This window comes from Oreochromis aureus, linkage group 7 (assembly GCF_013358895.1).
Source record: "Oreochromis aureus strain Israel breed Guangdong linkage group 7, ZZ_aureus, whole genome shotgun sequence".
NCBI lineage: Eukaryota > Metazoa > Chordata > Actinopteri > Cichliformes > Cichlidae > Oreochromis > Oreochromis aureus.
The window spans coordinates 45,620,436-45,646,176 of NC_052948.1; the positions used below are offsets into that span (position 1 = coordinate 45,620,436).

The 25,741-nt window shown below is 40.6% G+C and overlaps 1 protein-coding gene across 1 annotated transcript in view; it reads left to right on the top strand.

The window, feature by feature from the left end:
- The first annotated feature begins 19,102 nt into the window (after positions 1 to 19,102).
- The window catches only part of pappaa (pregnancy-associated plasma protein A, pappalysin 1a), a 94,035-nt gene continuing 87,396 nt past the window's right edge, over positions 19,103 to 25,741 (top strand). The window contains exon 1 of the mRNA XM_039615829.1: positions 19,103 to 19,493. Within this exon, the coding sequence (XP_039471763.1) occupies positions 19,103 to 19,493 (391 nt within the window). The remainder of the gene's footprint in view (positions 19,494 to 25,741) is intronic.

Sequence of the window (25,741 nt, forward strand, 5' to 3'; positions counted from 1 at the left end):
ATGACAAATGTGGCAGCAGATGAATGTAAAGGGGGCTTTCCCCCTGTCTTTAAGAATGTGAACACTAGGTGGCAGAATGTGGCTTTTTATCAACTGCAGAGTGTTTGAATTAAATAATGAACAATACAGTGCAAACCAGCATTTAATGTTACAAACATTAAAAACTTAGCCCTGGGCACAGCATATTATTGTAGGGTCTTTACTTACGATATAAAGCATCTCGAGCTGACTGTTGTTGTGATTTGGTGCCATAAAATTTAGTTCAATTGAACTGCAAACACAGGACTCGGGAATGGCCGTGCATTTGAACCAAAAAGCAAACATTTGCTAAAACTGCATTTCATTTCCTACGATTTCTTTAAATTACGTTCCTCACCTATTTTGGAGTGGGGGACCCAGAAGAGCTGCACATTTCTACACATGATGCCCAAATGTCCATTTGCCTGTTTGTTTTGTTTTGTTTTTTGTTTTTGTTTTTTTGTTTGTTTGTTTTTTTTGATAGATAGATATATTAGTTTCATTCAAGTTTAAAGATGTAAGCAATATCTCTACTTACGTACTCTTGAGCCACTCACTTACTGCTCTGTCACAGCAACCATTATTTCCTTAAAAGCGTAAGGTTAGCATTTGTTATATTGCATTCATGTTGCAGGTTGTCATGTTAAAACTGGAATGGTAAATAACCATTAATTAATGGATAATGGAGAACTAGGTAAACTTAAGTAGTCTCTCCTATATAATGGCTCATCTCCTGGTGTTTTCTTCCATACTTTTGATACTGCTGGAAGATACAGCAAACATTCCTGTGACAGCACGCACAGATGTGCCATTGTGGAGAAGCTTGTTTACCTCTGAAACCTCAATAGACTTAATGTACCACCTCAAGCTACCAGCAGTGACAAGGACACTGACAAAAGAGCAAAAGTAGAGAGAAATCAGTGGTGGAGGGATAGGGAGAGCGCATTGGTCTGTGGCCCCCCCATGGGCAAAACCATTCCCTTTTTGAGGATGGTCTTCTTGTCCCCTCTTTTGTGCACCTGTTGTCGCTTTGATTTGCACTAAGGCAGGATTGTCATAGGCGTAGATTGTCCTAACTTGGCCCACTGATATCCCTTGAAGTTTAACTGACTTTGCATTAAACTGTGAGTTTTCCCAGCACTGTTAACAAGCACTAAATAACCTACTGAGAGCACAGTGGTGCAGTGGTTAGCACTGTCGCCTCACAGCGAAAAGGTTCTTGATTCAAATCACCTGGTTGGTCAGCTGGGGCCTGTCTGTTGTTGGAGTGTGTGAATGCTCTCACCGCGCCTGTGGCAGTTTCCTCCACCTACCCCAATTCCTCCCAAAGACATGCACTTTTTGTTAAATTAACTACTTTTTTCCACCCAAAGTGGAATGAAAGTGCTGTATGACTGCATGGCTAAAATAAAAATGCCAGTCCAATGCAACAATAAGAAAAAAGGTTGCTAATTTTTCTTCTAATTATTATTTTTAGTAAAGCTGCAGATGCAGTTTATACATCTTTGTTAATGGTTAATGCTGGGTAGTGCATCTGTAAACATTCTTTGGATATTAGATGTAACAGGCTCCTATAAAGTTCTGATTGCTGGCAGGTGTCACTAAAGACTGAACCTAGAGACTGTGGTTTGTGCCCCGTTTACTTTGATTGCTTTTTCTAGCAGTTAGGTTTAGGCATCATAAATATGACAATTTGAGAGTCGGTCTCTCTGTGGTCATCACATGTGCAATACAGAATAATTACTATTGCACTGTTAACGGCAAAGAAGAAAGATTAAAATGTAATCAACTATTCACCTACCTTGTTATTTACAGTGGGTGTTATAAAGTTTTAGCTGATATTTATATTGCTAAATATGGGCAATTTGGAACCTTCTATGTGAGCAATTTTGGACAGTGAGAGGATTCCAGAGAACCTTAAAAAAAATTCCCTGACTCCAGGAAAACAATTAACATCATTATATCCCACTTACGTTTACCACCTTCACTGCTTTGACTTTTTTGGGCCCGTTTTTATTTGAACTTCTTCTCACAGACCCTTAAAAAAAATTGAGCTCATTAAGTTGATAACTGTACTTTAGGCGGTAACACACACGCAGCCATCCAGCAACATTTCTAGTAACAGAGAAAGTTCTGTAGACTTCCTTTTGCCCTTGGCTGTTACACAACAACAAGAGAAGCATCCAGGTTTCATTTTCCCAGCCCGAATCAGGTGGTGCATGTAGCTTTGCTCCCAACCTCTGGCACTGACAAGGTTGGCACCTTCACCCCTGCCCAACCAATACCTATCACAGCTGTCGCAACTCGTCTGCTCAGTGAGCGCTGGAGGGACAGGGAAGGACAGGCGGAAGGAAGTGTTCTCATCCTCCTCTCCTTGTCCTGTATGGAGGACCCGGTGGCACCACCACTGTAGTTTCTCCTGCTCAGCAGGTGCTGACTTTTATCAGTAGTGACATGAATGTACAGAACTGCCAGGGCACATCCACCGAGTTGCTGTCAGGTGTCGTTCCCGCTAACACTCCACCTAGCCCCTGACCTCACAGGCACCCAGTGCGCCTGTCCGTTCGCCTGCCTGCTTCGCTCCCTCTACACACCTGTGCAGGCACACATGTGCACACAGGCACGCACGGCATATACAGGCTCGCAGTCTTTCCGTAGTTGTCCAAAGGATGATGTGGTTTCTCATGATGCTCTCAGAGCATCTGTGCCCTTCCCAAAGCCATGTGAGATATAATATGATATAAATACTGAAAACTAGATGCCTTTACTGGGACACACGATAAACATCAAGGAGTTTCTGTGTTCCTCACATGTATCTGTGGTGCGTTGTTGGAGTAGATAATATTATTTCTGAAGGAGCACAAAAAAAGTCTGACAATAAGGCCTTTCCCTGCCTATAACAGTAGAAATGGTAGCATTTCAATTTTTTATATCCGAGTCGGCTTTGAGGGGACACATTAGGCTGAAAATATGATTCTTGACCCTTGGCTTAAGGAAGGGAAGCTTGGTCACTGGGATAAGGTCAAGGTTAAATTTGCTCTAAGGAATAGATTTAGCCCTCCAGTGATGTCTCCCTGATCTCACCATTATTATTTATTAATGGTTTTCATGATCTCGGGGAGCACTTCCAGCCTCTCCATGCAGGCTCAGAGAGCTGTAGACAATGACAAGAGGCAGACAATTATCTAACCTGAATTTTAGACCCTTTTAATGAAGACCATATATTTTGGGGATCAGTGAATCAGCCCTATTTGTCTTCAGTAAAGACATCATTACCCTTTTGCTGAACTTTTATATTCAGGATTTCTCACACTGGTCTTCACATGCTGTCATTAATGATCGTGTATATCTTCACCAAGAGCTCCTCAGGTTTGACAAGTAGCAGTATATTGAAATAAGATATTACATCGTCTGAGAGTTATTACAAAATGTGAGAAGTCCGGGGGGGCTGGGGATTGACTCTTCTGCCTCGGCTTACTATGTCTTATTCTCACACCTTTGGTTTGTAATTCCTCTGTCTGCTGCGCCATTTAAACATCTTAAAAATGAAACTGCTGAAACAGTAATCAGCAGCTGAATCAGGAGGAAATGGGAATCAAAACGGAGTTGATCAAGATCATTCTGTCTCGTGTTCGGATCTATTTGCAATTTTCAGTATCGTCACAGTAGTGAGGTGAAACTAGTGAGCTTCATCTGAATCACAATGACAGTCAGACACAGTCTCACTAAACTAATAATGGAGAAATAAATTGTACTTTCCATGCCTTTCATTGAACACTTTGATTAAACTTTCACAGTCTAGGCTGGAAGTAAACCTATGTGAACCTCTGTGGTCTAAAAGCTACCTCCTGAGGTGTTCCAATCAATGAGATGAGACTGGAAGTGTGGGCTGAAGACCTCTTCAGCCCATCCCTATAAAGAAATGCATGCAGGGTGGTTACTGATAAAACCTGCTCCTCTCAAGAAAGACTGGTTTGTGTGAAGTGTGCCAAAACTGCAGCAACTTCATAAAAACCATCAGAGAAATTCACAAAGCCTGTAAAGCCTGGAGAACAACCTTTTAAGACCTGAATGTTCATGATCCAACACAAGAGGACCGTGTACCAATGTGTACAAATGGCTGTTACCCATGATTTGCATGTAAGTCATGGGTAACAGCAGGAATTGTATGCAGAACAACTTGCTAAAATCTTTGTGTCTACTATAAGAAAAAGAGTGAATGATATTTCTAAGAGAAGGGTACTGCAAATATAACCACTGTGAAAAATTAACAAGTGGAATGATGAGATAAAAGTAGAGCTTCTTGGCAAAATGTGTACTACACTACCAGTCAAAAGTTTGGACACGCCTTCTCATTAAATGTTTTTTGGTCCAACTAAACACAAACCAGATGGGATGGCATCTCGCTGCAGGATCCTGTGATAGCCTTGCTGGTTCAGTGTGCCTTCAGTTTTGAATAAATCCCCAACGGTGTCAACAGCAAAGCACCTCCACACCATCACACCACCACCTCCATGCTTCATGGTGGGAACCATACATGCAGAGACCATCCGTTTACCTTTACCTAAAGGCCTGATTTGCACAGTCTCCTCTGAACAGTTGATGTAGAGATGTGTCTGCTACTGGAACTCTGTGTGGCATATATGTGGGCTCTAATCTGTGGTGCTGTTAACTTTGCGATTTCTGAGGCTGGTGACTCAGATGAATTTGTCCTCAGCAGCAGAGATGACTCTTGGAATTCCTTTCCTGGGTCGGTTCTCATGTGAGCCAGTTTCTTCGTAGTGCTTTTTGGTTTTTGTGACTGCACTTTGGGACACATTCAAAGTTCTTGAAGTAATGATGTACTGTCGTTTCTCTTTACTTAACTGAGCGGTCCTTGCCATAATATGAATTCTAAAAGTTGTCGAATAAGGCTGTCAACCTGACTTCTGCACAACACAACTGATGGTCCCAACCCCATTATGAAGGCAAAAAATTCAGCAAATGAACCCTGACAAGGAAAAGAGGCATTGCACATGAACACAAACCTTATCCAGCTGTGAAACATGGTGGAGAGATCATCATACTTTGGGGCTTCAGGGTGTAGGCCTTACAGAAATGAAACCCAATTTTGGGCCAATCAGCTGGAAACTTATATCTCAACATGCTGTGCAGTGTTTCAATAAATACTTTGAGGAAATTGGTGTAGGAAAAAAGAAGTGAAAGATCTAAAAAAGTATATACAGCAGATGAGCTGCATGTGAAAGTCATGTTCTTAAGAAATTGGAAAATATCCTGACATAGGACGTGAGAGATGGAATAGAATAATCCTTTAATTGTCCCACAAGGGGAAATTTGGTTGTAACAGCAGCCAAAAAGACACATATACAAACAAACAGTACACAGGACACAGAACAGAAACATACACAATTTTTCTTACATATTTACATTAAGGACAATGGTTACTATAAACAGAGTACTGTACAGTTATTAAATTAAATATAAATAACTACAGATAAGAGGCAAACCAGGTTGTAGTGCGAATCGGTTGATTAACTTATTGCAGTTACAGCGCAGATGTAAACATCTATGTTTGTTGGGAGCAGTTCTGATTGTACAGTCTGACAGCTGCAGGGAGGAAGGACCTGCGGAAACGCTCCTTCATGCATCTAGGATGCAGCAGTCTGTCACTGAAGGAGCTCTGCAGTTCAGCAACATTTACATGCATGGGGTGGGGGAGACTGTCCATCAGAGATGTTATTTTGGCCAGAGTCCTTCTGTCTCCCACCACCTGCACTGGGTCCAGGGTGCATCCCAGAACAGAGCTGGCCTTCCTGATGAGTTTATCCAACCTCTTCCTCTCAGCTGCCGATAAACTGCTGCTCCAACATACCACACTGTAAAAAATGACAGATGCCACCACAGAGTCATAGAAGGTCTTTAAAAGCGCTCCCTGGACTCCAAATGACCTCAGCCGCCTCAGCAGGTAGTCTGCTCTGACCCTTCCTGTAAAGAGCATCAGTGTTGTGGCTCCAGTCCAGTTTATTATTCAGGTGAACACCCAGGTACCTATACTGAGTCCACTATCTCAATGTCCACTCCTGGATGTTCACCGGTGTCAGTGTGGTGGGTCTGCGTCTCCGAAGTCCACCACCAACTCCTTGGTTTTCCCGGCATTGATCAGCAGGTGGTTCTGCTGACACCAGTCTACAAAGTCCAGAGTCCACTGTCTGTACTCTGAGTCATCCTCACCTGTGATGAGGCCAACTATGGCAGAGTCGTCAGAGAACTTCTGTAGGTGGCAGCGTGGGGAGTTGATGGAGAAGTCTGCAGTGTAGAGGGTGAAGAGGAACGGTGCCAGCACAGTTCCCTGTGGGGCCCCCGTACTGCAGACCAGTGTGTCAGAGACACAGCCCTGTGTCCTCACATACTGTGGACGTTCTGTGAGATATCCAGTATCCACTGGGACATGTGGTGGTCCACTCCCGATAGCTCCAGCTTGTCTCTCAGAAGTCGTGGCTGGATGGTGTTAAAAGTACTGGAGAAATCAAAGAACATGATCCTCACAGTGCTTCCAGGCTTCTCCAGGTGAGTCAGAGCTCGGTGCAGGAGGTAGATGATGGCGTCCTCCACCCCAATGCCAGGCTGGTAAGCAAACTGCAGCGGATCCAATGAAGACCTCACCAGGGGGCGCAGATGGTTTAGAACCAACCTCTCGAGGGTCTTCATCAGATGGGATGTCAGGGCTACCGGCCTGTAGCTGCTGAGGTCCTTGGGATGGGAGGTCTTCCACAGCTGTGGTACTTTCCCCAGTGACAGGCTCAGGTTGAACAGATAACCTAGGATGCCACACAGTTCATTTGCGCAGCACCTCAGGAGCCTGGAGCTGATGCCATCTGGACCTGCAGCCTTCCGCACCTTGATCTTGCGAAGCTCCTTCCTCACTTGAAGTGCTGAGATAGAAAGAGTGGATTTTGGGGTAGGGGGGTGTATGTTGGAGTCCACAGAAGCCGGGGGTGGGTGTAATGACTGGGAGCTGGGAGGTGTGAAGCTGAGAGGTGTGAAGTCCTGAGATGAAGGACAGGCAGTCCCTGAAGATGAAGGAGATTGCAGCAGGGGGGATGATGCTGTAGGAGGGGTGGGTGGTTGATCAAACCTATTAAAATATTTATTTAGGTCATTCACCCACCCCAAGTCTCCTGCAGCCTGGGGGGTTGGTTTTTGTCCTGAGATTGTCTTCAGATACAGCTGACCCTACTATTCACGAAAGCCTCATCAGAAATAGTGTAAGTGAAAGGATGGCTGCCAAGAAGCCATTCTTTACAAAAAAGAAACACTGATAAATGGCAAATTACACAAGAACTGGACTGAAAGTCATTGACCACAGATTTTATAGAGTGATGAAAGCAAATTTGAAATTTGTGCTTCAAACTGTCGTTAGTATGTACGGAGGTGGTCTGGAGAGACAGTGTCTACAGCCATCTGTAAAACATGGTGGCGACTGTCGTGGTTTGAGGATCATGTCCATATTGGGAATGCAGAAAAATACTGTCAGATTTTAATTTGTCATGAAATACTATTTCCTTCCTCCTTCCCTTTTTGCCCTCTACTTGTCCAGTTCCCTCCGCTTTTTTTAATGACACACTACACACCATAGTGAGATATACCAAAGTTTTCAGGTAATAGCTCTTTGGGAATCATCTTGTTGGTGCAAAATTACTATTTTGAGCCCACTGAACTGTTATCTTGGACGTTTTTTGTAGATTCACCTAAACAAATTGTGTTTTTCTGTGACAGGCTACCAGTACCAAAGGGTCTAAAGATACAATTTAAATTGGTTGCTTGCTCAGATTTCCATTATGTGTGGACACAACACTGGTTCATGTCTTGAGTTCAGTGCCTTTTCTGTTTGATTGATTTATAGGTCAGAATTAAGTGGCTAAACGGACAAAAAAATATTTCTCTAAAAATGGTCAGGTACAAGGACTGGACTGAAAATGAGTGGAAAAAAAAAAAGGCAGCCTATGTCCAAAGAAAAACTTTAAGACCTTCAAAGAGCCTGGAGAAGTATTGCTCAAGAGGACTTAAAAAAATACAATCAAGTCTGGAAGGAAAATAAACTATAGATATAGATATAGATATATATATACAGAGAGAGAGAGAGGGAGAGAGAGATCTATATCTATAGATAGATATAGATAGATATAGAGATATAGATATATTTAAAAAAAAAAAAATCAGGAACTCTGTACTGTATTCCTGAAGAAAGCTTCCCAAACGGAGTTCAGGCTATGTTGAAAATTTTGGTTTTTTATGTCTTTAGAATTGTATAATCTTTGTTTTTACCCCATGTAGTCTCTTTCCATGTATGTTTAAACACATTTCAATAAATCACTGCATCTGCTTACCTAAATCTCATTTCCCAGTAAAATATAAAGAAACGACATGTGACTCAAGACTTCTTTTGTTTTTCTTGTTTTTAAGCTGTAGTATGTTCGTGCAAACCTAAATCCATTTTGATGCTGCGTGTCATGACTGTGTTGTATAGCTGCTAGCTTTAAAAGAATTATCTTTCACCTCAGAATCGCCCATTACGGCACGCCCTTTATGCCTGGCTCTTGGCCAGCTAATGTCATGCAAAGTGTTGCTCGGGAACTGAGGTAAAGAAAGTATGTTTTTAATGATTTAGCACTAATCACCTTTCCCTTCTATATTCCATCATTGCATTTCCATGATTTGTAACTCCTTGGTGGCTGGAATTATTCCTTAGGGAGAATAATTCCTTGGCTCGTAAGCAGCACTCTACTGAAAATACACACTGGGCAATTTTAATTTGAAAGGATTCTTAAAGAAACCCAGCCCATTTGTTAAGACTGTTTGATAATCAAAGCTAATGGATCATTTCAATTTTCTTAACTCTGCAAATGCTAAAAGGCTGCTTGCGACTTGTAATTTAGAAATGTGGAATGAGGTGATTTATAATTAAATGGAAGTAGAAAAAAGTGGAATTTTTCCATAGTAATCATTAAAGACAAATGTGTACCACTATTAACCTAATATTAGCTCAAAAAATGTTCCTGCCACTAAAGAAGATGAAGACAGCCATTGTCTGTGTGCGTGCGATTGTTATTTCATAGGAAATGGATCACTGTGCAGCCACTGATCTAAATCTCCCACAAAGTGTTGCAAATCTAGAGCAAACACAGAAAGACCCAAGGGCATTACAGGTGCATCATGATGACGCAGGCCACTCATCAATGAGTGGCGCCACTCATTAATGACATTGTCCTCGACAATGTCATTCTAAATTGAGGGGACAAAAAGGAGGCTTCTGGATTCTGTTCAGCCAGGCAGGCTTGTTTACATTCTGCCTATTCTTAATGCTCCTAATTCTTTCTGGCATTCTTTTTCCCTCTCTCCCCTTTGTTTTGGTAGAAACTGGTATCTTATTGGTGGAAACCAAAAGACAACTTGATTGATCATGCTGGGGGGTATCGATCAATCTGATCCTGTGCCATGACCCTTGTCCTTCCAATTGACAGGGGTCTCTAATGAGGCCTCACAAAAGAGACCACAGGGTAGGGGGTTTAGGAAGGGCATCTATGGGGAAAAAAATAAACCCATGGGGATGGGTAGTGTACGTGCACACAGCCCAATCAACTTGGTGCCATTGTTACATTGCAGTGCCCTCGATAACCCCAATTTGCATAATCGGCTTTTGCATTGTTTGGCCCAGACACATTAAGGTGCAGTGTTGCATTGTTGACTCCAAATCAGCACGTGCCTATTGTTTGCTCATCTCGATGTAGCATTATGTGCTGCTGACTTATTCTGCAGCGTGTGTTTTTCTCCTTACAGACTTTTTGCATTGTACTGAGCACATTTCATTGAAGACATTAAGTTTCCTTTCTTAGCGGACCAGTACTTGCATTACATCAGTGATGTTTGCAACAAAGCACACTAATTACAAATTACACAAAGACCATAAAGTATGTTCTTTACAAAGTCCCGCTTATTTTGTTTCCTGCTCTTTTGCCTCCTTGTTAATGTCTACACCTTTAAAACGTCCTAACTCGGTTTCACCGCACCAGCCGACCAACCAAAAACACCTGATGTAAGTCAAGAACGCTTTGAAAAGTTGCCATTCAAACAAAGAGCAGGATGTATACTGTTTAGCACGTAAATGTGAAGTTAACTGGTGTTAGCGCATTTACACTGACACACAAAATATTTGTTCAAGCTTTGTATTTAACATGCTTCCAGGCTCTCAATGAAGCTATTTCCGTTCAGCCACAGTCCATTCAAAGACAGTCATTCAGATAAACCATAGTGTGCTACATGCAAAAGGCCATGACACTACTGGGACCTCTCCATGCACCTCTGTGCTTTCTGAACATTGTGAACAAAGTTATTCCGTTTATTGTTCATGTTAGTGCAAATATTGCCCCGCCAATGAAACACAAAACCTCAAAGATGTTTAGCAATGAGGCTTGGTTCTATTACTAAAGCGAAAACTTTCATAGCTGTGAAACTTGAAACTTGTAAAGTGCTCACAGAGGATACTTGAAAGAATATTGACTTTGTTCATTCTTTAGTAGAACTCGTCCTTTTTGTGACAGGCTTCAGTCTTAGTCACTCTTGCATGTACAGCTCATGCAAATATCCCAGTTGTTTGCTTTTCTAATTGCAGAGCAATAGGGTACTGCAAAACAGTTGTATGTAGTCAATCAGCAAGTGCACACAGTTATTCTGTGTTTTCAGAATGCTGAAGTGGAATATTAACAGTGTTATTTGTGTAAAAAAAAATAATGTTATATCTAACTTTTCAATATTTTTACAACTGTTCTTGCAGCTATTAAGTGCCAGTCTACACAGCAACGTAGATACAGAATAGCATTTAATTTATTTCTGTTCACCTAATATAACTTCTGATCTTTACCTTTACCTTCTCGGTCTCTAAAGAGTTAAAAAGAGTTTTTATGACTTCCCTGTTGGTTGGTTGGTGCCGGAAAGGGACATTGGGTTTATCAAAGTTCCACAACCCCCAGCTTTCACCTACAGCCTGCTTGCTAAAAAATAAATAACAATTTGTGGGTTGTGAATAGAAATCAGTTGCTAACACAAAATCTCTGTTAAACTTTAAAGAACTCATTAATAAGCAACATTTACGTTACTGAAATTACTGACTGTAGCAAATTTATTTTCATAGTTAGTAACATAAACTGATACACAAATGTACATGTTCACAATACAAGATGTCGTTACATGAGGTTTCCTGATCAGCCTGATCCAAGCCTGTTGGAACACCTTCTTGATGGTACAGTGTTAAAAACAAATTTCTATAACGTGCGCTACACCACGAGTGGCCATGAATGCATACGCACTTCCCTTTTCTTGCAAAGCACGGAGCATCTGACTTTTGGTCCAGCGAATCTTTTAAATCTCATGCTCCAAATTCACTAGTGAGAAACAGGGAATGGGTGTTGCACGGATTTAGTTTTTGCACTCTCCACAAATCTCTGCTTGCCTTTAAAGCAAGTCTTCGGTCGCCCTAAATGTTTTTAATAAGACCAAGCCATTTTTCTTCTAATGGGCCATATCCCATTCACCTTACCAGACATTTTTCCAGTCTTCCTCACCCAGATGGCTCAGACTACCTCAAGCAAATAGTTCTAGAAGTCTTCCAAGAAATAATTTCTTTCCTTATTCCTTTCTTGGAACGCATTCAGTTTCAGTCATCATTTGGTGAACAGGGGTTTTGCGCCAAATTGTTGTCAGTCCTGGGGACTTGATGCCTCAACCTGGTTAATACCGCTGCAGAAACCGGTCTGCTTTGTGTTTTTATGGACAAGCGTCACTGCAACTGTATTTCAAGTAGGCAGGCTAATGAGCTTTTTAATCATCTCCATATGGACGTGCTCTAAAGTCTAGACGGAGGGGCAGTAGTAGTGGTAAGCGATGGTGTGCTGACTGTGCCGTACTCTGCACCCCTGCACATATAATTTTCCCCCCACAAGCAGTAGAGTTAAACCAAGGGCAAGCCTTGGTTGCCATCGGGGACCTATAATGGGTTATTGTTTACCACACAGCTCACAACAGTGGCTAAAATCCAGGATGTGAAGATGAGGAACACACTGCCAGTGCACATTTATGTATGGAGGCTATAAAAGTGTTCAGTACAATTCTGCATTTCCTTAAAAATCCTGTTAAACAATTTTTCCAGGTATTATACAACTTTTTAAAAAAAATGCTTCCGTCTCAAGAGGGACAAAATATCCATCTATAAAGCCACAGTTCAATCTTCAATAAGTTTAAGCCATATTATTCAGACCAAGGGGCAACCCCCAGAGCTGAAAAGTAAGCCAGTAATGTGGAAGCGGCATAAACTGCAATTCCTCTAGGTGCTATTTGAGGCTGGCTCCATAGACGCCTGTGTTAAAATGATCAACTTTAGAGCATTATAAAGCAAATTTATAGCCTGGTACAAAATGTTTTTGGCCTGTATGGATTATTTCCCACTTCATACCATATTTCATGTACCTGAATAACTGAGCTAGGGGTGTGGCCATGTTGATTGACAGAATTCACTAGTTACATTTTAGTTACTAGACTGAACCTCCTCACTGTGCTGTTGTAGCCATTTTGGAGCATTTTAAAATCAGTTATCTAAAAAATATTATGGTTTGCTGTGTAATACAGATCAGCCAGTAAGTTTGTATTTAGATTTTGGGGAGTTAAATTCCATTTTATTTTACAATTGATTACCTGTGTGTCTCCAAATTGTACTAGGACAGTTTACGAATGCAGGCTGCTAACCAATCTTGGACGTGTTAGCTAATGAATTAGAACTCTATATAAGCTAACTTATAGCTTTAAACAAAGAAAAGAAAAAAGAGCACAATGCAGTGGTTACCTCCACCAGAATCCTGTAGTTTTACCTACATCACTATTCTTTTATTATTTTGTGCGAAAAAGCAGAAGAAGTTGAAAAATTTAAATTTTTTACCTGTTAGCTTGGTTAGCTTTAATGAGGTGCTACTTTTTAAATAAACACAGATGTATGTATGGACTTCTCTTGAGTATGTGTTTGCGTGCTGCAGGATGAAAAAAGTATGTAGGTTTGTGAGTGTTCCTGTGGTTAAAGCTGATGGTTCAACTCCAAACTGCTTAGCGGAAATAAAATCAGTATGATGAGCCCATGGCTTCAACATTGCATTTCAGTAAATCCCTTTTCACTCTCCACTCTGACTCTTCACCAGCTTGTAAACAAAGCATGCTCAAATATGATTAGTCATTTCAACATGAACTATAAACAGAAAAAAATATTCTTTCAAATACTAAAATTCCTGTCCTTTGCCAACACACTCATCCAATTTATGTGTAGAAGTTTCTTTATATATATGAATAGATTAAAATTTTACTAGCTACAAAGTAGCTTTGCCCTTAAGCATTCCTTGCTTTACGTTTCCTCTACTCTAAGTTTGATCATAGTTTATGAAATGAACACACTATATTAAGATATCTATTATTGTATCTAGAGCTCATGTTACACTCATGTTTTCATGAACTTTGATGTAACTGGGCTTATTTTTGCAGCTGACAAGTCGTCCTCTCCTCGCCATTTAAAAGAACGGTGGTTTAAGGTTTTTCTACACTGACTTTGCTTTTCAGTCTCTGACGTTGTTAAATTGTTTTATATACAGTCTATGGTCACATCCTGTCTTCCTGCCACTTTCTGTTGCTCTATACCTGGAAGGTATGACTTATAAATTATCTTTCACTTCGATAAGGCAGGACGTAGGAACAGCATGGGAGACTAGCAAGGATGTAATGTGTCACAGGAGAGGGATGCAAGTCCTCCCAGAAGCTATCATTAAATTAAAGATATAAAACAAGCTCCCAATCATGTGCCTGAGTTATTTTTTGACTGTACACTGTGATGTATGGTGACCTGTGGTGTGGCATGGGGCGGTTTGATTTGCTGTCCTCAGCTGATGTGACTTGTGGAATTACAGGGATGATTTTACATAACCATCATCTTATCATTGCAGGAATTATCATTTCATCAAAGTGTTTATTGAAGCTGCTGGCATTATGTTATAATTTACATTATAGGGGTTATCATAATCAAATATTAACATGTTTATTACAGGTGCAGTTATAACTACTTTAAAATGATTGAGTTAAATATATGTATCATAACTCATATGCTGAGTATATTGTTACAGTAAAATAGTAGCTGAGCAAAGGCCTGAATGTATTCAGCTTCTTGTGGTATTTGAGTTTGCTTAGTTACAGGTGACGTAAGGATGTCCAGCCCATGGTGACCTCAAAGGCCTTAGGTCATCACCATATTCGGAAGAGTATGCCACAAGGAGGAACCTCTGTGTTTGCATTTAATTCTTAAAATACATGAATGTTCTGTACATGCAAATTATGTGCTTGTAAACGCAAGAAGGGGCGTTACAATACCCTGATGTTATAAAAGCAATCTAGAGTGTATTTTGGGTAGAGGTGTACAACTGTTTTGCAGTTTGCACCTCTCCACGCTCATGATGCATTCATTAAAGTCAATTGTTTGAACCACCTCTTCTGGACTGTCATTGTTTTACTCTCATCCTCAATTTCGAACCCGTAACAGACTTAAACACACAACTATTGACATTTCACTCTTCATCCACAAAGTATTCCAGTGTATTGATTTTATGTATCATACGAAGCAGTAATCTGACCTGTCCTCACTATGAATAACATTTCACATGAGTATGCCCATATTCTGATTATTTTTGACTGTCAACATGCTCTCAGTCTTTAATTTTTGTGTCCATATATAATATTACCAGTGTCCAGCTAAACTTGCTGTCCGTGCATACATATAACTTACAGCTGTCATAGGCATAAAAAGAGATTAAATAATCACATAAATCACTTTTAAATTGTCTGTTGTCTTTGCAATATTCTTTCTAAAAGTAACAAACCAGAACTGTTTCTGTTTCTTTCTTTTCTTTCTTTTTTAACCTGAAAATGTGTGCGTGCCAGTTTTCATGCAATCGCTGACTGAATATCTGGCCTGGTATGTGTTTGTAGGTATCACTGGATTAAACTCTTAAAGGCTTTAATGGGTATTCTGTAGCAGCATTATATTTAGAAAAAGAAACCACCTTACCAGGTTCTGGCACTATTATGAAATCCTGTTGTCGGTGGAGCTTTTCTTTTCACATCTCTCAACCTTTCAGAATTGTCCCCACCCCCTCATATTTACTACAAACCTAATCTGTATTATTCCTTTATGTGTTAACACTGTTGACACTCGAGTGTATATCATTTCATTCTACAGATCATCCACAAAAATGAGGCAAAAGCATTTAGGTTTGCACTTTAGAACAGCCACAGTAACAGATTAAGCCGGATGCATTAATGGATTATAGGACAATGTGTTTTTTTCCCCTCCTGTTGGACTCGCATTTCTCCGTGGTCACGTACTATGTGTAGCAGGACATACGGGATTATTGTCCAAAACTGCAAACACTTTTCTTTATGCGGAATAGATGGGAGGACAGCAATGGTCGCATCACCAATGGAGGACGAGAAGCAAAGGCTGAAGTTTCAGTATTCTTGTGACTGTAGTGAAAACAACATTTAAATGGCTGTTGCACACATGCAGATATTTTTTATTGAAAACTGACTTAATGTCCATTTGTGTTGAGACCTCACTGATGTAATCTCTCATGGTTACAAGTGAGTGGTGGAGGGTTATTTAGATATTGAAGCCAAGTAATCCTGATGTCCCTTATCCTTACTACAAAAGCTTTTCTTGGCCTATGTCTTTATAAAAATTGCAATGGTGGGATTGTCTTCACCCTTATACGCCATGATTATACGATGTGCTGTACTAAGAAAACAAATTATAAAAAAATAGACCGTTACAGTTACAACTTTTTAACTTTAAGCTTAAAATATATTAGTTATCTATTTTGATCACTTTATATGTATATGAAACACACTTTTATTTCTTTTCTTTTGTCTGTTAGCCATGACACAGTCACAGGTTTGTGTTTGTCCACTCACATGAACCTTGATGACTTTCTGAACTTGACGTTACGCTGCTTTATGATCTAACTCAGATTTTGGTGGAGGGTACTGTGACATTATCTAACACAGGGCACTGTGCTTCCTTCCTGCACCATCAAATCCTGGAATAACTTGGAATCGGCCTGTTTTTGAAAAGAAAAGCTATTATGATGCTCCATTACTGACAAATGGGGCAAGAAGGCACACGGTTTGAACTTTGAGCACGATGATTCGTTCGTTCCCCGAGGGTTCGGACGGTTGGTGCAAGACTATACTAAAACAGTTCAATTCAATCTCCTTGCATAACACAGCAATGGTGAATGACCTTTATGTGAGCATGTTTCACACATAAAGGTCACCCCCCCTCCTCCTCCTCCTCACCCCCACCATCTCCAAATCCTTGCAGTCTGAACATGGTGTACCAACCTGAAAGGATGCTGACTGGGAGATATTATGCCATCTTTTCTTCAGCTGTCGTTTTCCTTCAAAAGTGAAGCAGAAGAGACAGGAAAAGAGAGAGTGACGGTCTGATCTGGGGAGGGAAGAAGTGAAGAATGTAATTACAGGACTGGAGAAGTCTTTCATCGTGTGACTGGATATACCTTAGTAGGTTTTCATTTCAATTTTCCTGCTGTATTAGCACCTGATACGACCCATATTTTATGAAAAAAGTAGATTGAACATAACTCTAAACTTGCATTTTGCTCACTAAATGGATACAAGTTGCACAAACTGCATTCCAAAAACAACTCCCCTAAGCTCTTATGTCTGAAAGTGTTTCAGACATACAATCTCACGTACAAGGAAAAGTTGGCTCACAAGCACAACAATTGATTGTGTTAACAATCAGGGTTTGATCACAAAGTTGCCTGCTGTCTTCCACAAAAGGAAAAACAAATAAAATTAAATGAAAAAAAAGATCCATGCAAAACTCTACAGTACTTACAGCAACTTTTAAACACCTTTTTCAGCGAGAACCTGGTCAAGACACAAAAGGAAATATGCGAACAAAGTCACAATGCCATATGAAAAAGAAAGCAAATATTTAGTGTTTACACTGTCTTCTCTTTATGGCAGGTGGTAAGTTTTGGCTGTCTAAACACACATTTACAACAAACAACTGGAGGAAAACATAGAGGGAAACACTGACATTCCAGCTCTCCATTTCTATGGAAAACCACTAAAGGTAAAGGCCTTCTCTTTTCTGTGTGTCAAACTATCATCAGAGTAACAGTAACACTGACCAAAAGACTGTTTTCATTTCACTCGGCAGCTTGAAACTCATGACTCCTTTGTCCTTGGTCTTAAAGGCTTAGACATTTTTAGTTGAGTATGTGGTTTTCAAATTCACATCCATCAAAAGTGACGATCAGTAAACACTACTAAGTGTGAGTCAACCTGAAACTTGCAAATCTCTTACATTTTCTTTACCCTTTTCACGTTACTTTGAAAAAATAATCGTCCTTGTGTGGTAAATATAATGTAGGATAAACACAGACTGAGTTTAATAGAGTTGGCTAGGTTTCATAAACAAGCTATTTTAGACTCTTTTTTTTTGCTTGTTTAAAAGCATTACTCTGAGGCTTTTAAATAAAAAAAAGAATCAACATATAATCTATCAAATTAAGTTAAGTAAATATGAGATTGAAGCTGCCATTGTTCTCCCATTACTTCTCTGATCTACTGCTTACTTCATTTGGAAATTGCCTTAATGGGAAACATGACTTTGACAGTACAGGACAATTACCTTTCATAAAGTACATTATCCTTCACTTAAAACTGAGGACTTTCCCAGAGGACAGTGAGTAGCGGTACTTTTTGTTCTCTACCAGTTCCAGATATTGTTTGGCTTGTTGCAAAATAAATAACTTAACTCCTGCAATGTAAATAATATTTACACTGAGGACTATTTCAGCTTGGGAAGTGGAGGGAGAACGACACAGACTGAACTCGTTTTTTATGACTTCATAGTGCTTGGTTGAGGTCCTGTGCTGTGGACTCGTAGAGTGCTGGATTGTTTAAACTGTAACCACTAGAGGGATACATATACGCCTTCCAAACAGCGAAAACATCATCCTTTCACTATGTGCCATAGAGAGAATTACCCTCAGTGAGAGTTGCCTACCTGTGTGACTTCCCACTATGAAAAAAAGCACACAAACACACACGCGCGCGCACACAGCCCCTGAACATTTGAAACATGACCTGTTCTTTAAAAGACTTTGGAAGTCCTCTAAAGCTGACAACGAGCTCCGACTCCCCCAAGTGTATCTGCTTCAGGCAATCAATGAGGACCGCGATGGTTACTTGTGCAGCTCTCTGTCCCCGTGTCTCTCTTCTGCCTAACTAGATATTATAGTACATTTCAACTTTTTATACAGGCACACAGGAAAAGGGAAGTTTTGGATTTTTTTTTTTTTTTTTTTTTTTTTTTTTAATGACATCTCACCTCTTGTTTTCTGTAATAAATATGAGAGGTCGGTTTGCTGTCACTTTCCTTTGGAATTTAATAGGCTATGTGCCATTACTTATTCTCTTTTACGGGTAGGGAAGGAAACAACAAAAAGGTGTGACAAGAGCTTGGCGGACAACTGTGGATTTCTGCAAGTAACTCCTACCGTCCAAAGGGGGATGCGGGGGGCATCGGCCGGACCCCCCTCTTGATTGATTACTTATTAGTCATCCCTTTGGCTAAATGGGACCCATTGAAAAGGCACCGTGGAACACATACATGAATGAAATATTCCTGTGTCCCCTGAATGTCTCCAGAGTAGTTTTGCTTAAGAGAGGGGGTCGTGGCTTAGCATTATAAAGAGGGAAAAACAGCATAGCTTTATGGGTTTATTTAGACAGTTTCTACGGTTTGACATTCTACCGCTGTAAAAAGGGAGAAGGAAAAACTCGAGAGGATCCCAAAGAGAAGAACATTGTGGACATATTTTTTGTAGTTATTCCACTGTTTCTTTTATTATTTTTTCCTCATATTTTATTTTATTTTATTTTTTTAATTTTTTGCCATTTCTTCTCCCGAAAAATGAAACTTTGGACATCACCCTGGGTGTCTTGCCTGGTGATTCTCATCTTGTGTTTTGGATCAGAGTGCGGGATAGTCCGGAAAAAGGGGAGATCCAAGAGGGAGTTGGTGCGCATTAGGGAGGCGAAAGCCACCATCCCAGGGGCTTGTGCCACACGTCTGCCCCGGGGCAAACGCTCTTTGCCCGGCTTGGAGCGACGGGTGCTTCGGCAGCGCCGGCGCTCCTCTCAAGCGGAGGGAAACTCACCAGACCGAGGGAAAGCTGTCTATTTTACCGGCAGGGGAGATCAGCTACGGCTGAAGCCTGGCGTGGAGATACCCAGAGGCAATTTCACTCTGGAGATGTGGATCAAACCGGAGGGAGGTCAACGATCGCCTACAGTGATCGCAGGTAGGCTACTTTATACTACATCCTCTATCCTATCATCTGCACAACTCCTTTTATTAGTTAAACTTCAAACTGAAGAAAGAATGGAAGATAAACATGCAAACCTTCAGCGTTTTATCCCAGTCCATTTAACAAAGCAACATGCAATTTCAGCGAGTTGAAAATGAGTTCATCTATCAGACTAGACAATGATGTAATGCTCTAAAAAGTACAGCGGATATTTTAGGTAGTGCAACTATAGGGTCACTGAAGATTTTGATCATATTTAAGATTGCCACCTTACAGCGGTATGATCGCTGCAGTATAATTTTATAACGCAAATGTGTTTCCCCCCCCCCTCTGTTTTACCACTTTGTAATGTTCGCGTACGTGAGTAATAAGAATTGTAAATCATGAAATGTAAGTGGGGATTAATAGCAGCAGATATAGGTTACTGCATCATTTGACCGGCAGCTGATGTCACTGCGCGTAAAATGTAATCTCTCAACCGACTTGGCTATTTTAAAGCTATGATGTAATGGCCAAAAGTTTGGGAGGGAGCACGTCACGTCAGGCACAAAACGGGAGAGACTCGATGTATGTGGAGGCGCTCAAAGCTCGCAGCTCAAGCCGCAAGCTTGTGCGCGCGCGTGTGTGAGTGTATTTGTGTGTCCCCCTCCCCACCCGGCCCCTCCAAATCGACACCTTTGGATTGGCTACCGGAGTTACGAGACAGGACTGAGGGATCCAGGGTTTCCCCCCTTCTTGAGCGAAAATGTGATGCTTATGTTTGCTTATGTTTATGTGGTGTGCTTTCATGGTGTTGTGCACTGTGTCACCAAAACGCAGATACTTCTGCGAAATCATCGTCGTCATCATCGGCGAGTTTCTAATTTAAGGCACAATCAGATAGTGATGATGCATCTCTCTATCCAGCGACAGAGCATAGCTGGGTACACAGTCACTTCAGTAAGACCCAGCCGTCAGAGGAAAGCACTGTGTCATCTGTGCGCTTTTTTTTCTCGTTCCCGCCTGTTCTCGAGCCGTGCGTAAAGAAGCACTGAAAAGGCGTTTAAACGGCGCTGTTGGTTGTGACCAACTGAGCTTTTGTGCATTACAGGATCGGATATCTTTTTTCTTTTATTTCTTTTCTTTGCCGATAGGGAGCGTAGCAACTCGTTGTCTGCCACAGTACTTGTGCAGATGGCTTCCTTTGAACTGAACTGAACTGAACTGAATTGAACTCAGTCCTCCTCAGCTTACTCCAAGTCCACACGTCTAAGGGACTTTACTAAACGGTACCAATACATTTACTTGCTTTCTTGCTCCGTTGTTGTCGTATGTGTCCTAATCTATCTATCCAAAACAAACAAAAACAATCAAACAAACACCTCGCCCTCCAAAAGAAACCCCCAGAAAACAAAAACCCTGGCAACACACACACACACACACACACACACACACACACACACACACACACACACACACACACACACACACACACACACACACACACACACACACACACACACACAAAATAAAATAATAATAAAAAAATCACTTCTGCCTGCTTGTATTCACATACAGTAGCTAACCCTAGCCAGTTGGCAGGAACATGCTCTGGAAAGCCAGTTCCTTGTAAGAGTCTTAATCTAGAGGAGAGGGGGGTAAGAGGGTCTGTTGTGACCTGAGTGACTCCTGATTTTTTATAGAGGATGGACATGATAACAGGAACATCTGTGCAATATAATGCAATCCAGTAAAGCAATAGCACAAAGGGCGGCCTCCATATTGACCACAGAGTTAAATAAACACATCTCGTACACAATTCTGACAAAAATGAACGTTATAGTTCTTGCAGATGTGGTATGGGATCTCATCATTTTGTACAGGTGTTGTTGTTGTTGTTGTGCCCAGCCCCCCACCTACCACTGCCTTCTAGAGATTACTATTCCTGTATAATCTTGTGTATTCAGTTTTAAGATTTCCTTCCATCAGTGAGCCAGAGATTGGACCTAAAGACAACAAATATGACAGTCTAACAATTTCAACTGAGCCTAATCTTTTAAAACCAATTGAGACCTCAAAATCCTTGTGCCCCTAAAATGCTCCATCCCCATGTTTTGATCTAAGCACAGTGTTGTTTTTTATTGTCTTGTTTTTGACTGCCACAATTGCAACCCCCCCCCCCCCCATTTTTATACGTTTCTTACAGGATGCTCTTTTCTGTGCAACTGACTAGTTAGAGTGAGCGCAGTCTCAACTGTGAAATATAGGATGTTACTTGAGACCCTTTGACCAGTTGGGGTAAGAGTTTCTTTCGTCTGGCCTCATAAGATTATTCTGAATGGGATTCTGTCCAAAATACCTTCATTAAGAAAAAATAGATAAAAGAAAACTGTCTTCCCTTAATGCACTCAGTATGACTGACTTAGCTTCAAGTTACTTTTATTATATTTATAGATTTTCTGGTTTGGCAAAATATTAAAATATCAGCCTTTAAAGAGGTTTATCAGTTTTTGCAGACCATATTTGTAGACTGGCTTTTTTTATTAACTATTTTTTATGATAAAGGAACTATTCAAGCTATAGTTTCATAGTATCTATGCAATCAAATAAAACCTTTGTAAATACACATTTGAATAGTTTTCAACCCCTTAAAACCAATCAGAAGACTCCTCTGAGTCACATTTGACAGTTACATGTGGTCAGAATTAATCCCAGGTTTAGCATTTGAACTGTTACAGAGCACCACTCACAAACACACATACCTTTCTAAGCACACAATCAGAACATCAAGTTCTGCGTCCGAATGTTATCCAAATTTGTTGTGCCCGATTAGCCCATGTATCCAGGTCATGTTGGGTTTTCCCGGATCAAAGAAAGAGGAAAATAAATCACAAGAGGAGTGCAGGCTCTCTTCATAACCTGCTGGAGACGATTATGTGCAGTCGTTGGCAGATAATTAAGTTGATAACAGATGTATCTCCTCATTGTAGGACGATACACAATAGATATCATGCTCATAAACTAAGTTTGTTTAAGGTTTTTTTTTCATGGCTACTTAGAAAAAGTATCTTATTGGTTTATTAATTAAAGTGTGATACAGTACTGTGCAAAACCTTCAAGCTTCCTCTTATTTCCCTATATTTTGCATCCAAGGTGCCAGACTTTCCTGTGAATCTTTCAAGCTGTCTTGAGCAATAGTTCTCCAGGCTTTCTGAAGCCCTTTCACAGTTTTTCTTTGGCCATTGGCTGCTTTTGCACTAATTTTCAGTCCAGTCCTTGTAGTTGATCATTTGAATAAGAATGTCTTTTTGTTTGTTTATTCATTAACCCTAAGCTATGCATCATGCATACATAAAAAGACACCTAACTAGAGCTATGAACCAATATTGTGCCTGCAGATAATAGACAGCTGAGCAAAGAACTACGAATCACATCTTTAGGCACTTTGTAAATAGTAACTTGACATAAAACACAGTGATTGCTAAAGAGAGAGTAGCTGAAAACTTGGCATATCTTGGTATGGTGTACAGTGTGTCCTTAAAAAATTTGAGACACTAGACAAATGGAGGAAGAAATGGCAGGTCTAAAAAACTGTCTACAACAATGAACAGAATCTAAAAGTTATGTCGTTAAAAAATAGGAAGAAACTGAACAGAGACCTGACACACCTGAGAGATGCCTCTGTCCCTTCAGGTTATCCATCTATTGTTCACTGAAGCCTTAGAAGAAATGTTCTCAGTGGAAGGTTGGCTGATAAGAAGCCATTCTCAAGGAACTAAAACAGGGAAAAAAGGCTGAGGTATGCCGAATTACAGAAGAATTGGACTGAAAATCAGTGGCAACAGATCTTAATGGAGTGACGAATCCAAATGTGATTTTTTTTTTTTTTCGCATTTCAGCAAGTGGTGTTTGGATATTGTCAAAGGTGAGGATGTTATGAACACAGAGAAGTCCTATCAGGTTTTGATCCACCATGCAATATCATCTGGAAATAATCGGATCCTTTTTTTCAGCATGACAATGATCACAAACACACTGCCAATGCAGTAACGCATACCTTTATCAGTCATGGATTGGCCTACACAGAGCTTGGACCTCAACATTACTGAAGCAGTGTGGGATCATTCTGACAGAGACAGAAAACAGTAACAGAGGCAGCCAACATCCAAAGAAGAGCTTTGAAGATCTGCCCACAGAAGTGACAAGAAAGCTTGTCTATGAGAGTCTGCGCTGGTTATTGAGGTTGAAGATTACCTTCAAGTTTGGTAAAATTGCGCAGACTCTGTTTTTGACTCATGCACTGTAGTACTCTATGTATATTTGCACATATTTCAATAAATCACAGCAACTATTTCCCTAGCAACATATTAGACAATAAGGTGTGGCACAAGACTTTTGCACATTACTGTGTATGATCACAGCTAGTTACCCACAAAGAGGTTGATGCTTAAAGAAGGGTTAAGCTCAGAGTCTAACACTTCTTCTTAGCAATCGTTACCTCAACTAGAGGTTTAAACTTCTTATCAGTCTCAAGCATTATTAGCTATGCACCGCCTTATTGTGGCTGAATGGCAGTTTGGAAAAGGGTTTGTTGAATACCCCAAATTACAAATGACTGCAAATTATTTAGCTGAATTAATTTGGAGTGAGACTTGAAAGCTATGCCAAAAACTCCAAAGGTAAGTGTTTTAAAGTGCAATGATATTTTTATGAATGATATCCTTGTTTGTTTTAAAATGTCATTGGAATTTTCCATTGTCTGCATGGGGAAATAGCTGGTGGTCACTTAGGTATGACTATGAAAGTGCCTTTCTTTGACCTTTTAGAGCAAAAACAGTTCAAAAGTAAACAGAGTCTTTAATGTTCCCTTCCTCCCTGCTTTTTATCAAGACCTTGTGACATTTTTCTTTGTGAGGGTACGTGTGTTTTTGTACTTTTCCTTTTTTCCTGAGTGTGTTTTCACGAAAGAAGACAAATGGCAAGTGCAAGGAGGGCTGCATTTGAAGCTGACAGAAACAGTGGTTGACTGAAGCACACGCCACTCTCTTTGTGTGTGTTTATATGTGAACACAAATGTGCACTTCACTATTTCATTTTGTCTGTGCATATGGCCATGGGTGTGTGTATTTGTTCATGAGAATGTATATATGCATGTCTTTATAAGTATGTGCATGTGTGTGCCTAAGTGTTTTTGTGCGAGTCCCAGCAGTCACAATATTGGGTCTGGAAAAGCATACCATGTTAGATAAATTGACCATGGCAGAATTATGACAGCTGTTTACACTAGGAGCCCTACGAGCATTTTAGCACACCTTTTTTTTTTTTGCCTTGAGTGCTCTAGCTGGCAGATGGGAAGCTTTTTCCTTCCAGTGTAGTGGAAAGCCTGAAAACGTCATCCACTGAAGGACTGACCTTGACGCTGAACCCAACCCTCACCCCTTGAACATTATTCCATGAAAATACCAAGTTAATGAACGCACACTGCAGTGTGCATCTAATTAGAAACAGGTCAAAGTTAGCAGGAGGTCTGTACAATTACCATTAGCCAGCCACTTATTAGAGGCTCAGGTAGCCTAATCGATGGGCAACAAAGGCACCCAAGTTGACAAGTGAGCTGAGGCCAAGATGTGATCATCAGCTTTCACACCACAATAAAGGCAGCAGAGAAAAATATGAAGGGCATTTACAGGAATTTGAAGCACTCATCGTAACAGCAACTGTAAAGAATACTTCATATCTATATGAGCTGGGTCTTCAGATCACGGATTGAGTGTCTCTTTGTGGGTAGATATAATTACATAAAAGCTCATGATGTTGGCAATTGTAGAAATTACAAGAGTGCAGTCCAGGTCTATCCCCACCTGTGAACACATACAGTAGATTTCCACAGGCTGAAATGGACCTTGTAAGGCATTTCCCCGTGGTTTTGGAATATTTGCACACTTGGGACTGTATGGATATATGCTCAGAGTCATGAAACGCATTAATAAACACATGCAGTATGCACAGATGTGGACTTGTGTGCCTGCACACATGTACCTCAACAAGTGCTAAACAAACAAACAGTTAGCATTCAGAGATCCCCTAAGAAGTGAAAACACATTACAATGCTGAAGCTGGCATACACAGTCCAAGTAAAACAGGAAAAAGGTGTTTTGGTGCCTCTGCAAAAACACGACTTTAGCAGAAAAGTAGTCTTTTCTGGCTAACCCACTGGCAAGGGACATTTACATGAACTACTTTAAATGTGCTCAGTGTTCATG